Source organism: Aquarana catesbeiana, linkage group LG03, assembly GCF_042186555.1.
Source record: "Aquarana catesbeiana isolate 2022-GZ linkage group LG03, ASM4218655v1, whole genome shotgun sequence".
Lineage (NCBI taxonomy): Eukaryota > Metazoa > Chordata > Amphibia > Anura > Ranidae > Aquarana > Aquarana catesbeiana.
This window is the reverse complement of record NC_133326.1, coordinates 190,757,998-190,774,244: the sequence shown is the minus strand read 5'-3', so window position 1 is coordinate 190,774,244 and position 16,247 is coordinate 190,757,998. Positions and strand designations below refer to the sequence as shown.

The 16,247-nt window shown below is 40.0% G+C and overlaps 1 protein-coding gene across 3 annotated transcripts in view; it reads right to left on the bottom strand.

Annotated features, from left to right (window-relative positions):
* Positions 1 to 1,476: 1,476 nt before the first annotated feature.
* LOC141131876 (pendrin-like) overlaps positions 1,477 to 16,247 on the bottom strand; it is a 148,406-nt gene continuing 133,635 nt past the window's right edge. For 2 of the 3 annotated variants that reach the window (XM_073619663.1, XM_073619665.1), the window contains exons 19-21: positions 13,554 to 13,696; positions 12,689 to 12,781; positions 1,477 to 9,280 (exon numbers count right to left, since the gene is read on the bottom strand). In XM_073619663.1, the coding sequence (XP_073475764.1) occupies positions 9,221 to 9,280; positions 12,689 to 12,781; positions 13,554 to 13,696 (296 nt within the window). In that variant the 3' untranslated portion in view covers positions 1,477 to 9,220. The remainder of the gene's footprint in view (positions 9,281 to 12,688; positions 12,782 to 13,553; positions 13,697 to 16,247) is intronic. The other variant, XM_073619664.1, reaches the window with a different exon arrangement.

Here is a 16,247-nt window from a genome sequence, read left to right as displayed (position 1 = left end):
TTTTTGCCAAACCAATCTATTAACCTTCTATGAGGAGGTGATTTGCCACCTAGATAATGGAAGGCCCGTAGACGTGGTGTATCTGGATTTTGCAAAAGCATTTGACACAGTTCCCCATAAACGTTTACTATACAAAATAAGGTCCATTGGCTCGGACCATAGGGTGAGTACATGGATTAAATATTGGCTCCAAGGGGAGTTCAGAGGGTGGTGATAAATGGGGAATACTCAGAATGGTCAGGGGTGGGTGGTAGGGTCCCACAGGGTTCTGTGCTGGGACCAATCCTATATAATTTGTTCATAAACGGCCTGGAGGACGGGGTAAATAGTTCAATCTCTGTATTTGCGGACGATACTAAGGGCAATAACTTCTCCGCAGGATGTGGAAACCTTGCGAAAACATCTGAACAAATTAATGGGGTGGGCAACTACATGGCAAATGAGATTTAATGTAGAAAAATGTAAAATAATGCATTTGGGTGGCAAAAATATGAATGCAATCTATACAGTCGGGGGAAAACCTCTGGGGGAATCTAGGATGGAAAAAGGCCTGGGGGTCCTAGTAGATGATAGGCTCAGCAATGGCATGCAATGCCAAGTTGCTGCTAACAAAGCAAACAGAATATTGGCATTCATTATAAAAGGGATTAATTCCAGGGATAAAGCGATAATTCTCCCACTCTACAAGACTCTGGTCCGGCCTCACCTGGAGTATGCTGTCCAGTTCTGGGCACCAGTCCTCAGGAAGACTGTACTGGAAATGGAGCAAGTACAAAGAAGAGCAACAAAGCTAATAAAGGGTCTGGAGGACATTAGTTATGAAGAAAGGTTGCGAGCACTGAGCGAGCACTCTCTGGAGAAGAGACGCTTGAGAGGGGATATGAAACAATTTACAAATACTATACTGGTGACCCCACAATAGGGATAAAACTTTTTTGCGGAAGGGAATTTAAGACACATGGCCACTCATTAAAATTAGAACAAAAGAGGTTTAAACTTAAACTACGTAGAGGGTTCTTTAATGTAAGAGTGACAAGGATGTGGAATTCCCTTCCACAGGCGGTGGTCTCAGCGGGGGGCATTGATTAGTTTAAAAAAACTATTAGATAAGCACCTGAGCGACTGCAACATACAGGGATATACAATGTTATACCAACATATAATCACACACATAGGTTGGACTTGATGGACTTGTGTCTTTTTTCAACCTCACCTACTATGTAACTATATGTCACTGTCCTATGGGCTTCCAATAGAGACTACAAGTGACCATTTCAACATATATTACACTTGGCATGGTCCATTGTTCACATCAGGAAACCTGCCCTAAAAAATGACATAGTAAAATATAAATTGCAATTATTTATAATACAGGGTGCTTTAGCAAGGTGAATTTAGTCTAGGGTTATATCTGTTTTAAGTGGAGACCATTTGTAATAATGACAATAAAGATAAAATGACTAACAAGACAAAGAATTGTTAAAAAATACCAGCTTTTATTATAGGCATATATTTTTGTACAATATAGGTTTTTCCATTTTGTGATTAGCAGCCATCAACAATCTAAAGAATTCCACAGTTGAGCAAAATATTCAAGTATAATTTGCAAAAATATTAAGCCATCACATAAGTCTAGATACACGAATCTGCAGCAACCCATGACCTATGTAACTACCTAGAATTTTAAATTTTCTGCTTTTCAACCATGGAAAATGAATTATAGATCAATATCAGAATTATCATCAGTCTACAAGGTCATTGACTCGCTGCCTGTCCCCAAAGTCTGCATAAAGCTTGAGGTGAAATTACAGACTGTTGAATGGAATAATGAAAGCTTTCACCGTTTGGTAAGAGATTTTTAGCCATGTTATTGTGGTAACAACAATACCTCCCCAATTGGACCTCATTTTGAAACACTGTAGGGAATGCTACAGAATATCTACAAAACAGAAGCAAGAAGTAATTTGCAATTAAGTTTGGTAAAATCCTTGCAGCTTACTTAACTGACCAAAAGCATTCTTTCCCCTCAACTAATCTGCAGTTTCTCAAATATAAGTGTCCAATGCCAAACTGCCCAAAAGTGTCCAAATCTTACCAACTGAGCAACTAAAAATGTTGTTCTAAGTACATCCATAAATTATTCAAAATATAAATAAAATAATTATTTTATGTAATCTTAGTGATCAATTGGTCTCAACATCAAAGGTTGGATTGCTATTCTTTGACCACATTGTGGGCTACAGTTCACTTGACTTGTTATATACTGTGTAACCAATTCAAGGTTACGGCCTTTGTGGTGTAATCTCTGTTCCAGAAAGTTAAGCCGGCCATAGATGGATCAAAATTTGTCCGCTTCCTACTGAATTTCAATCCATGTATGGGCAGGCTGGGTGTACTGAAGTCAATCTATCGATTGACTTCAGTACACCCAGCCTGTCAGGTTTTTTTTGTTCCATCACTGTTGGCCGCTATAGCTGCTGCTAGTGATCATTGTATGCTGAGGGTTGAGAAACCTCTTGCTTTCAAAATACAATAGTTTAGCGGGAAAGATTTCCCCATCAACACAGTCAGTGGTTGAAGGAAAGAAAATTGCATGTATGGCCTGCCTTAAAGAAGTTGTAAACCCCCAAGGTTTTTCACCTTAATGCATTCTATGCATTAAGGTGAAAAACCTCCTGTGCTGCAGCTGCCACCCAGACCCCCCTTTTTCTTACCTGAGCCAGTTTTTTTGCAGCGACAGGGACAAGCACAGCAGCTCCAGCCGCTTCCTCGGTCCTCATTGGATAGATTGAGAGCAGCGGGAGCCATTGGCTCCGCTGCTGTCAATCAAATCCAATGAGGACCGAGCCAGGAGGCGGGGCCGAGTCCTGCTGTCTGTGTCAATGGACGCAGCAGCAGGACTCAGGAGCGTGCTCGCACGAGTGCCCCCATGAAAAGCAGCTCTCCGTGGGGGCACTCGAGAAGAAGAGCCAGGAGCGCCACCGGGGGGACCCCAGAAGAGGAGGATCGGGGTCACTCTGTGCAAAACCCTTGCACAGTGGAGGTAAGTATAACATGTTTGTTATTTTAACCACTTGCTTACCGAGCACTTAAACCCCCCTCCTATCCAGACCAATTTTTAGCTTTCAGCGCTAACGCATTTTGAATGACAATTGCGCGGTCATACAACGCTGTACCCAAATGAAATTTTTATCATTTTTTTCCCACAAATAGAGCTTTCTTTTAGTGGTATTTGATCACCTCTGCGGTTTTTACTTTTTGTTAAAAAAATTTAAAAACCTGAATTTTTTTTAAAAAAAAAAATTTTTTTTTTTATATTTTGTTATAAAAAAATTTTAACGGGTAATTTTTCTCCTTCATTGATGTACGTTGATGAGGCGGCAGTGATGGGCACTGATGGGTGGCAGTGATGGGCACTGATGGGTGGCAGTGATGGGCAGCACTGACAGGTGGCACTGATTGGCACTACAGGTGGGCATTGGTAGGTGGCACTTGTGAGCATTGATAGGTGGCACTTGTTGGCATTGATAGGTGGCACTGTGGGCACTGTTAGGTGGCACTGTGGGCACTGTTAGGTGGCACTGTGGGCACTGTTAGGTGGCACTGTTAAGTGGCACTTTTGGGTGGCACTGATGAGAATGTTTTGTGCTCTTACTTTGGGACTGATGTCCCTGGCATCTGAGCCGGTCGATCGGCTTTTTTCTTTACTCGCGCTGTCAGCGCGAGTAAAAAAAAAACCGATTACCGATCTTCCTGTTTACATCATGTGATCAGCTGTCATTGGCTGACAGCTGATCACATGGTAAGGGGCCGGGACCGGCCCCTTACTCAGATCGGTGATCAGCCGAGTCTCAGTGACTCGGTGATCACACCGCGCCCGGCGCGCGCCCTGTAGGGCGCGCGCAGGGAGCGTGCACAGGGGAGGCCGTCATATGACGGCCTCCCGGGAATGTAGGTCCGCGCTGTGGCCGTCATTCGGCCATAGCGCGGATGTCAAGTGGTTAAAAAAAAGAAACCTTTACAATCACTTTAATGTTGGCTAAATAAGGGCACAATGAGGAGTAGATGTCTAAGAGGTAGTTCAATATATATCACCAAATAGGATGCATCTATAGAAAGCTTTCCTATACACCACATACACAAACATGTTTTGAAGTAAAGAGACCCTGTCACCAACCTAAAAAAGTGCAGGTAAAAGCACTGGAAAAATCAGTTATTTAAATGTTTACTACCAGTGTTTCTACATAAATTATTTATATTGACTTGTAATGTGCCTCTAAATTTGCTAAGGAATTTGACTACACTAGAAAGTCTACCCCCCCCCCATGTCATAGCCCTCGCCTCTTCTGGCAGTTTCTAAGTATTCTTTGTGCTGACCCAGCTCCTCCTCTCCACCTAACCTTTTATGTAGGAGTGATGCGGAGAAGCATAGCGAAGTGAGATGTGAGTGACAGCTCTGAGTCTGCAAGGGCTGCTGACATCACATCCAAGATGGTGGTGCCCAGCAGCAGGTTGGGGCTTTTGGATGTCTATAAAAGGAAGCTTTTCATAGGTAATTTGCATGCCAAAATACCTAAAATGCATATATAATATTATGGTAAGATTGTTCTTGAAATGGATGGTCTGACAATAGAGTCTCTTTAGTCAATACATTACCTGTAAATTTTAAGTTTATAGTGTACATTTCAAAGCCACTTTCTGTTAGGTAATCACAACGTAAACCAATGCATTATACGTGATTCATTATTGTGGTGTAAAAATTAAATAGCCAATGATATTACTGTATTACAAAAAAAAAAAAACATTTATGCTGAACCAAAGCACTCTCATGCATCGACCTCCAACAGAAAATATCTTGTGGGTCAGTATAATGGGAATATAATTTTCAGCATAAGATAGCAAAACAATAAGAACAAACACATACTGTACATCAAATTCCTCTATTCATGCCACATGGCATTCTGAGATGGTACAAGCACCATCTCAGAATGCCTCCCTGCGCCACACTGTGTATGTATCAAGGCATCAGTGTCCATAAAAATACTTCTTTATTTACTGCATTATGAACATACCATACTGTATATACAAATACCTGAAAACAAGTCATTGCTACCATATACTTTACACAATATAATTCACATTACATATACAGTGCCTTGCAAAAGTAATCACCCCCCTTGGCATTTTTCGTGTTTTGTTGCCTCACAACCTGGAATCAACATGGATTGTTTGAAGATTTGCATAATTTACAGAACATGCCCACAACTTTGAAGATTTTTTTTTTATTATTATTGTGAAGCAAACAACAAATAGGACAAAATAACAGAAAAAAAATCAATGTGTGTTACTATTCACTCCCCTAAAGTCAATACTTTGTAGAGCCACCTTTTTGCCTATCACAGCTCCAAATCGCTTTGGATAAGTCTCTATGAGCTTGCCACATCTTACCACTGGGATTTTTGCCCATTCCTCCTTGCAAAACTGCTGGGTTTTGACTAGGCCATTGCAACACATTTATGTTTCCCCTTAAACTACTTAAGTGTTGCTTTAGCAGTGTGTTTGGGGTTTGGGGTCATTGTCCTGCTGGAAGGTGAACCTCCGTCCTAGCCTCAAATCACACACATAACAAAAACATCCCCACAGTATGATGTTGCCACTGCCATGTTTCACTGTGGGGATGGTGTTCTTTGGGTGATGTGATGTGTTGGGTTTGCGCCAGACATAGCGTTTTCTTTGATGGCCAAAAAGTTAAATTTTAGTCTCATCAGACCAGAGCACCTTCCTCCATACATTTTGGGAGTCTCCCACATGCCTTTTCGCAAACTCAAAGCCTGCCATTTTGTTTTTTGCTAAAATGAATGGCTTTCTTCTGGCCACTCTGCCATAAAGCCCAACTCTATGGAGCGTATGGCTTATTGTCGTCCTATGTACAGATATTCCAGTCTCTGCTGTGGAACTCTGCAGCTCCTCCAGGGTTACCTTAGGTCTCTGTGCTGCCTCTCTGATTAATGCCCTCCTTGCCCGGTCCGTGTGTTTTGGTGTGCGGCCATCTCTTGGCAGGTTTGCTGTTGTGCCATGTGGATATTTGGATTTCCATTTGGATATGACAGATTTGATGGTGCCCCTAGGGATAATCAAAGATTTGGATATTTTTTTATAACCTAACCCTGACTTGTACTTCTCAACAACATTGTCCCTTACTTGTTTGGAGAGTTCCTTGGTCTTCATGGCAGTGTTTGGTTAGTGGTGCCTCTTGCTTAGGTGTTGCAGCCTCTGGGGCCTTTCAAAAAGGTGTGTATATGTAATGACAGATCATGTGACACTTAGATTGCACACAGGTGGACATCATTTCACTAATTATGTGACTTCTGAAGGTAATTGGTTGCACAAGAGCTTTTTATGGGCTTCATAACAAAGGGTGTGAATACATACGCACATGCCAATTATCATTTTTTTATTTCTGAAAAATAGTTTTATGTATATATTTTTCTAATTTTACTTCACCAACTTAGACTATTGTGTTCTGATCCATCACATATAATTCAGATTAAAAACATTGAACTAAAGGCTGTAATGTAACAAAATAGGTAAAAAGCCAAGGGGGTGAATACTTTTTCAAGGCACTGTATAATCCCCTAAAACCAATTACATTTGTATACTATATAGCTAAATTATATAATTTATTCCTTTCTCAGTGCTTAATATTAGGCATAATAGGCGCTGGCTGTGCAAAACACTGCAGATTACACAACATATTAAAATTATACAATACGCCTAAACATACAGATATAACATTATCTCCAGTTTCCATTGACACACAATATAATTCACCAAAAAGGAGCTAGGGTAATATATTTCCATAACACAGTATTCATTTCGAGTTCTAATGATTGATCCCAGGTACATTATAGTGAATTGCCAGCACACACTATAATACACAGAGAAAAAATAATGACAAGTAAAGTTGTAAGGCTCAGGTACAATCTAGTGTTACAATTTACTAGCTGTAACAGGGATGTATCTGACTTTGGACCACTCAAGTTGCTGGACTCAGTAGTGGTTGAATCCACTGCATCCCATGTAATGATGACCCTAATCTCATAACCTAATATATAGTATAGCCTGTTATATAGCCTGTTATATTGCTTTACTTCTCTTGGCTGGCCCTCTGTGGGAAGTTATATAGAAGAAAGAAAAAAACGGGGATGCGCTTAACCCACCATTAAAAAAACCTTCACCATAACTGACGATAGCTGCATGGTACCTGCACATCCCTATGAGTAAGGCTGGATTCACACCTATGCATGTTTAGTGCTTTTTGCATATTTGCACCATATAACATGGTTTCCTATGGAACATGTTCTGTAGTGCAAATCTGCAAAATGCAAAAAGCACTAAAAATGCATAGGTGTGAATATAGCCTAGGTCATACACTTGTCTTTTTGACTTCAGTATATATATATATATATATATATAAAATTTTACTTTATATATACATCTAATAAACATGAAGTTTTAGGCTGTAGTGGGTTTGATGCAAAGGTTAAGTGCATCCCCGTTTTTTGCTTTTGAACCTCTCAACTAAATATGCAAGTCTAAATATATCATATATATCTATATCTAGATATATCTAGATATATCTAGATATAGATATAGATCTATCTATCTATCTATCTATCTATCTATCTATCTATCTATCTATCTATCTATCTATCTATCTATCTATCTATCTATCTATCTATCTATAACATATACATACAAAAGTAAGTACTCTTTGTTTGGAACATATCTAGATACCTCTACAAGTGTCAACAATAATACAGAATACATGTAAGACGTACTGTGTCATTGCGTTAATACTAAATAGTCCATGGTGCCTGCACAAAGCTTTAAAGCCAATATGCAATTGCCCACAATTCCTGTTTTTTTTGGACACTGCCCCCAACCCCAATTTCCTGCACATTTTTACTGTTCCATCACCATGATGTGTGGCCTTGCTGCCCAACAGGAAGCTGTGCAAACATGGACAAGGTCATCCAGTTCTTAAAAAAGTTAGGATTTCCATTTTAGTGTGGACCATGATTGGGGTACTTGAGGCACTCCAAGAAGATATCCAAATTAGGTTCCTGAATTATAGTACTGCAGCCTATTAGAATGACAGGTTGACAGGTTTACTTTAACATCCATTAATGTTTGCAATGTGTTTTTGTGGAAGGACCCCATTTAATCAATGTGAATTATAAAATACAGCATGTATTTTTTTATGTGCACGGCTAGTTTAAATGAAGCCAATAAAAATATAATTTTTGCCATAATCTGCAAAAGTGAGGTACATTGTGTCAGTTAGACTTGAGAGTAGTCAGATATGCAGACATGATCTAACCACCTTCAAGAAAAAGGAAAAGAGGTAGGAACAGACATGCAAGCTCACCTTGGTCAAGCTTATAGTGTATCTCTACAGAGAATGGAGGGGTGAGGGGCGAGGAGAAGACAACAGAATGGTTGGTCGGGGCACCACAGACATCTAACGTCTATGGGTAACTTTCCCAGGTGAAAACCCAGATGCCCATGTTGCATTATTTCTGCTCAGATTGTAACTTCACCTCCAACATTGCAGTTCTATTTTGTTTAGTTTATATCTATGTATCACAATTCTGAAACCAAAACACATCTAATTTTATATTTTCCATTTATGGTGAGCTTGCTCTACACTGCACAGTCAAAAATGTTTCAATAACCTAACACATTTCCACAGGCTAGCTATTCTTGGTCCCCTGTACTATGTCATCAGCGAGGTCTATACATAAACATTATTGCTTTACTAGGCTTAGCACACTTTGGTCAAGACCAAAAATAAAAAATGGCACATGCCAAGGCCGCTTCTTAGTCCCAGTCCAGCTAATTTTAAGCTGGAACTAACTAAGCCTGATTTAGTAGCCAGGAGAATTCTGCAAAAAACCTGAGGTTTGTGGTATGTTGCCTGTAGGTTTTTCATACTGTATATATTTCCTGAGATGTATGACCAACAAAATTTATTTTCACTGTGGTTTCGTAAGAGCTTATTGCACATGACTTTTAAATTGATGTATTCCAGCTTCTATAACAGTAGCATTAATTTCCATAACCCACACTCTGTGGATTTTCATTGATATATTACTGATTGCTGCATACTGGTCCTTATTTTTAGATTGCAAAATCTTCTTAGGTTGCAAATCTTCTTTTAGCTTCTGTTGTTGGGATATAAATTGGAGAGATTGCCACCACTGGAGTCTTCGAGTTTCTGTTTTGTAAGAAATAAATAATCAAATATAATAATTAATCATGCACTATAAAAAGGTTATTCAGGCAGTGTAATGAACAATACTAAAGTAAATAGTGCAGTAGGGCAAAGAAAGCAGCCTGATGACTTTTTAATATTTTCTGATCAGTAAAAATGTTTTCTGTTTGAGTGCTTTGTGCTACCATGCTGCTCTTCCGAACAAGCCTTTCAAGTGTATGAGAAACCAAAACTTTTGTTTTTGACCCCTGTTACAGGAGATCTCTCTATAGTGAGGGAATTTTCACTCTTCAGTTGTTGACAGAGCATGTTAACTCTTTGGAAGATTTTCTATCACCTTTTTTCCTTTTGTGACAACTCAAACATTTTGGAATTCCCATCACTTTCAGTACCAGAAAGTGGTCACCACAGGACAAATACAGAGGGTGAATCTCCCCAGTGGAGATGCAGACACCAACAAAGACCAAAAAGGCTCTACCCTTCCAAATTTCTATCCAACCCAAAAGTAAAGGGGTTTTACGCAGACTTTAAAAAACAATTACCGGTAATCATTACATTTTAAAAGCATGGTACACAAATACGGTGTGCAAGTTTTTCTAGCATTAGTTAAGTGTAGGTCAAAAATTGTACAATCACTACCACAACCACTGTGGGGAAAATGACACATAAGGTTAATAGAGAAATTTCTCTGCTCCCCTTTAAGTTTAAATCAAAGTATATCTAAAATTCTGATTAAGCAAGTAGAACCCGAACACCCACCCTGTTTGGGGAAATGGGAAGAGGAAATAGGCCCCGCTTAGAAATGAGGAACACAGGAAAAAAAAAATCTTAACGATAGCTTGTTTTTCCTCAAGTGACACTAGGACAGTGGAAATGTGCTATAAACTATTGGCAAGATGGTACGTGACCCCTCAGAGAGCGCATAGACTCGGGGCTGATGGCTCTCCAACTTGATGGAGAGGCTGTAACACCCCGGGGACCTTTTGCGCATCTGTGGTGGGAATACATAAAGATACAATCTTATTGGGAGGGAATTATAGAAGCGGTTTATAAAATAACAGAAGAACGTATTCAGAAGGATCCCTGGAAATGTCTATCCCACATTACGAGAAAAACGGTTTCCCAATATAAGAACACCTTAGTCCCATATCTCCTAAATGCAGCTAAAAGCTTGATTCCGAGTCTATGGAGAACCCAAGAAGCCCCGAAGATGGAGTGGGTAGCAAGGGTGGAATGGGTGAGATCCATAGAGGAAACAATACACACAGTAGAGGATTTACTGGAGGTATACCATAATATATGGGGAGAATGGATGGAGTTCAAAAAATCCTGTGGATATATGTCCATAATGGAGGCTTAGGGGGATCGGGGGGGGGGGTGAGAGGAGAGAGGGGGGGGATTGTATGGGAGGTGGTAATAAATTTATTATGGGAGGTGGTTTATGAATAAACGTTTGAGACAGGAGACCCCTAGGAGAACTACTGTTAGGGAGATCGTGGAGCGGACTGGATTGCTACCATTTGCTAATAAGGCTGTTATCGCTCAGCCCTGAGGTGAGAGGCTGGGGGAGTTACATCTTTACATACACTTAAGATTGATTGCTGGCACCGGGAATCTTTGATGAACCAATTTTTCACTTGTTTCAATCAAGATTGTCACAATTTGGATTGTATCGTCTATGGGATCCCCTTTCTTTGAGGACACTTATATTTCACTATTTAAGCACATTTATTGGACTTATACTGGATCCTAACTATTATTCCATAATTTTTTCTGCACATTTATGAAGTGTTGCATGTTACTACACCTATTTGTAATTTGTATTTATATTGATGTTGCAGTTTGCACTTTTTGCACTTTACTTTTGATACTTAGTGTATACCTATAGGGTGTATAATTTTTAGTCTCAGTTTATTTATGTTACTATTTATTTGCACAAAATATCATTAATTTTGGGTAGGCACCTGATTTATTTGCTGGGCTTTTAGAAATTAATTTGTATCAGAAGATATTTTCTCCCGGGTATTATATATCTCCCTTTGTGAGGCTCCATTAATGGTCATTTTGGGAATAGGATATTTCAGATCCATTTATTGAAGTAACAATGATTTGCTTTTATCCTTGATTACACAATATGATGGAAGATTAATGGTGAAAACACAATTATTAATTGGAAGTTCTGTTATTGGATTTTCATTTATATTTAGTTGTTTTACATTTTAATTGATTTGATTGAGCGCCGCTTATTCTATTAATTTACTAATCGTCTTTAAAACTGCAGTGCTTTTTTCCCACAGATTTACTGTATCTAAAAGTTCTGCAGTCTTTGCACTAGAGAAAGTTTGCATCTGATGGTGGAAAAAAGACTTATCTACCAAACGAGTCATTTTCATCTAAACCTGAGACTTTTAATGCCTAGTCAGCTTTACTATTGGGGCATGGGGCCCATGTTTACCATGTTTATATCCCACAATAGAGTGGGGTAGCAAGCAGGTTTAATAGATGGTATGCAGGTCTGTATGAGCATGGAGGGGGTCATAGCCCTGTGCAAGTACCAACTGTTAAAAACATTTTAAAAAAATTAAAATGTCAGGTGTTTCCCCTGCTTGAGTGGATTAGCCCCCTTGCCTTGCAATGTTTCGGTTCATATAAAATGCCCATTACCTGCATGAAGTCTGTACAACAACCAGTCAAAGATTTGTGCTTACTGTGTTTACTTACTGCCTAATATATCCCACCCACTTTCAGATGCCATCGTAATGAGATAACCAATGCTTTTCACATAACCTGTTAGTGGTAGTAAAATTATGGCTGATCGGTGTAAATTCTCCCAGTGTTTCTGTTGCTTTCCTACCAAATCAAAGCAGTAGATTTACGTGCTTCTGACCAAACTGGTTCTATAGTGTGTTCGACAGAGGCGCTAGATGAAGATTTTTGTATGTACCCTAAATTATGTAACACATTCAGAGGAAGTGAGATCACTTTGTAAAGGCTACAGAGAAATGGTGTATATGAGAAGTCCCCAAGACTAAGAAGAAGTCAAAAATATAAATTCTAGGTAAATGATGTTGGCTATAATTGTTCTAATAAAAGTAAGTGGTGCTAACGATTTTGTGTTTTATTTACATTTGGCCCATTTCTGTTGTCCTGCAGGGTGATACTAAGCATTCTTTATCCTACATGGATACTTTTCAGATTGTGAAGCTGGTCCTGATTTTACCCTCTAAGATAAGAGTTAGGCATTATTACTGCATCAGCCCCACCGGCAGTGGTGGTCAAGCACTGCAACATGCAGGTTCATACTGGAACAAATTGCTGGCATATGGGCAGATAGCTCTATTCCCATCATTCTGGGGGCAGTATCTGCCCTTTTTAAGGCCATACTAGCTTTAGGATTAATGAAAAGATCACCTCTTCCTGACGATTTAACTTGATCTGTGCTGTCTTGTACCCTGTCAGTTCTTTCATTTCCACCAACTGGTCAGAGTCCTGCATGCATAATGTCTAGAAAGGTGGGAAAAAAAAGAAAACTATTTTTTTTTTTTTTTTTTTTTTTACAGATTGGATACATAACAACTTGCATACATCTCAGCTACATGATCTCATTAAATTTAGTCAGTTCAGGAACCACCCTCCTCCTCCTTCAGGATGACTCCTTCCTGTTCCAACATGACTGCGCACCAGTGCACAAAGCAAGGTCCATAGAGACATGGATTAGCGAGTCTGGCGTGGAGGAACTTGACTGGCCTGCACAGAGTCCTGACCTCAACCCGATAGAACACCTTTGGAATGAATTAGAGCGGAGACTGCGAGCCAGGTCTTCTCGTCCAACATCAGTGCCTGACCTCACAAATGTCTTCTGGAAGAATGGTCAAACATTCCCATAGACACAAGCCTAAACCTTGTGGACAGCCTTCCCAGAAGAGTTGAAGCTGTTATAGCTGCAAAGAGTGGGCCAACTCAATATTAAACCCTATGGACTAAGAATGGGATGCCATTAAAGTTCATGTGTGTGTAAAGGCAGGCGCCCCAATACTTTTGACAATATAGTATATATATACACTTACGTGTGTGTGTTCCCATTTTTAAACACTCCTAACCTAAGAAAAGATGTTCGCTTAGTAGAAAAATCAAAAGTAAAGTCAATGTAATCTGCTATGCTGTACAAAAATTATAAATGTATGACCACTAAATTCAACATTTTCCTACTCTAAAATTATAATAATTTCAAATAAACACACAATCATGTGTACAGAATATTTGGAAAATATCATACCAGATCAAGTAGACCATTGCTACGGGGACGCTTCTTTTGCTTCTGTATGTGTAGAACAGCATCATGAATTGTCAGGAAACAAATGTCTGGTTTTATAGTGTCTTGGAAGAAACCACATGATTCCAGTTGTCCAAATACTTTGTCTGCGCAGAGTAAAATATGTCACATTAAACAGATAGCTTAATCTATTCACATTAGGGTTGATTTGCTAAAAGCATGTGCAAATGCTTCAGAACTTAGTAAATGAGCAGAAGCTCTGCTGACTTCCATCATCCAATCATGTGCAAACAAAAATGCTGTTTTTTAAATTTTCCTTGCACATGATTGGGTATGCTTTGCAAAGTGAAGCTTTACCTTATTTACTACTCTCTGGAGAAACTGCACACGGAGAGTGTAACTGCACTTTGTAAAGTGCACAGCCTATTTGCCTTTAGTAATTCAACCCCTTTATGTCAGCAATTCTCAACCAGGGTTCTGTAAAACCCTAGGGTTCCTCCAGAGGTTGCTGGGGGTTCCTTGAGCTGTGGCTAATTAACAATCCCCTTTGATAGTGCCTCCATAGTTTCAGGACCAACACCACTTGGCAGAGCCATTTGCATGACACCAATGATCCTTTTAGTTGTCTGTAAATGTGGCATTCTGACCACCACTGTAAGGAGGCTTTTTTCCCACTAACCACCAATGAATTGCTTTAACAGGGATTCCCTGACACCTGAAAACCATTTCAAGGGTTCCTCTAGGTAAGATAGGTTGAGAAAGGCTGGGCCATGTTGCATTCTTCAGTAAAATGTAATTAAAAAAATACACACAGTTATGCATACTTATATAAAATAATATAAAAAATATATTTTTATAAATATAAAATAAAAAAATAAAAAAAAACGATTCAAAATGGAAGAAAAAGCTGCTTGTTGGGAAGAGATTTTCTTCTCTTTCGTCTTCTTATGTTTTACACATGTTCCTCTGTTTTGCAGAAGATTAGCAGTATGAGGATTTCCATGCATATAAATAGAACTATTTATTTTATTTATATATTATTTCCCCTGATTATCTTAAGCATTATTGTTGTTGCAGGGCACAGATGTCTGCACATCAGGTCAGTTTTTCAAAACAGCTCCCCCCCCCAGCCTTCCAAATCCAGAGCACTGTGGTATACAACTATCAACCCAATTTATGGATGACAATCTTTCCCTACTCCTCAGAGTTCCTCAGCCATACCATTGAGCAGTGAGCTCAACTATCATAGTGACGCAGCGGCGTAGCGTGGGGGGGTGTGGAGGGGGCTGTGGCCCCGAGCGCGACATTTAGGGGGGGTGAAAATTTGCACCAGTGTAAATCACTACTGGATGCCTCCTCCTAATTTTATTTCCTGTGTCCCCCATGATCCCCATGATCAGTGTCCGGCGCCCTGTGATTGGGCGTATGGGGGTCATGTGTGGTGTGGGGCTGGCCTGTCCATGATCGTGGTTGCGCCAGACACTAAACATGGTGGCCAGAGCGCGGGGGAGACAAGTAATGAAAAGCCGCCGCGGCCGCTGTCTTCACCTCCTCCTATCCTCCAGATTCCGGACGGATCATGCAGGACAGGAAGGTGAGGATGAACACAGACTGTGGAGAGGCAGGGCAGAGAGAGAGAGAGAGTTACTGTAGGCAGGACAGTATAGGGGTCAGTGTAGAGGTTAGTGTAGTGGTCAGTGCAGTAGAGTGGTCAGTGTAGAGGACAGTGTAGTAGAGTGGTCTGTGTAGTGTAGTGGTTAGTGTAGTGGACAGTTTAGCGGACAGTGTAGTATAGTGGTTAGTGTAGTGTACAGTCAGTATAGTGGTCAGTGTAGTATAGTGGTTAGTGTAGTGTACAGTATAGTGGTCAGTGCAGTGTAGCGGTCAGTGTAGTATAGCGGTCAGTGTAGTATAGTGGTCAGTGTAGTATAGTGAACAGTATAGTGGTCAGTGCAGTGGAGTGGTCAGTGTAGTGTAGTGGACAGTATAGTGGTCAGGGTAGTGTAGTGGACAGTATAGTGGTCAGGGTAGTGTAGTAGACAGTATAGTAGTCCGTGCAGTGGACAATATAGTATGGTGGTCAGTGTAGTGTAGTGGACAGTATAGTGGTTAGTGTAGTGTAGTGGACAGTAAAGTGGTCAGTGTAGTGTAGTGTATAGTATAGTGGTCAGTGCAGTGTAGTGGACAGTATAGTATAGTGATCAGTGTAGTGTAGTGGACAGTATAGTGATCATTGTAATATAGTGGTCAGTGTACTGTAGTTTAGTGGACAGTATAGTTGTCAGTGTAGTGTAGTGGACAGTATAGTGGTCAGTGTAGTGTAGTGGACAGTATAGTGGTCAGTATAGTATAGTGGTCAGTGTAATGTAGTGTAGTGGACAGAAGAGTGGTCAGTGTAGTGTAGTGTAGTGGACAGTATAGTGGTCAGTGTAGTGTAGTGGACAGTATAGTGGTCAGTGTAGTATAGTGGTCAGTGTAGTGGACAGTATAGTATAGTGGTCAGTGTATTTCTCAAGTGTAGTGAAGAGTATAGTCGTCAGTGTAGTGGACAGTATAGTATAGTGGTCAGTATAGTTCTCAGTGTAGTTGGCAGTATAGTACAGTGGTCAGTGTACTGGACAGTATAGTATAGTGGTCAGTGTAGTTCTCAGTGTAGTGTAGTGGTCAGTGTAGTGGACAGTATAGTAGTCAGTGTAG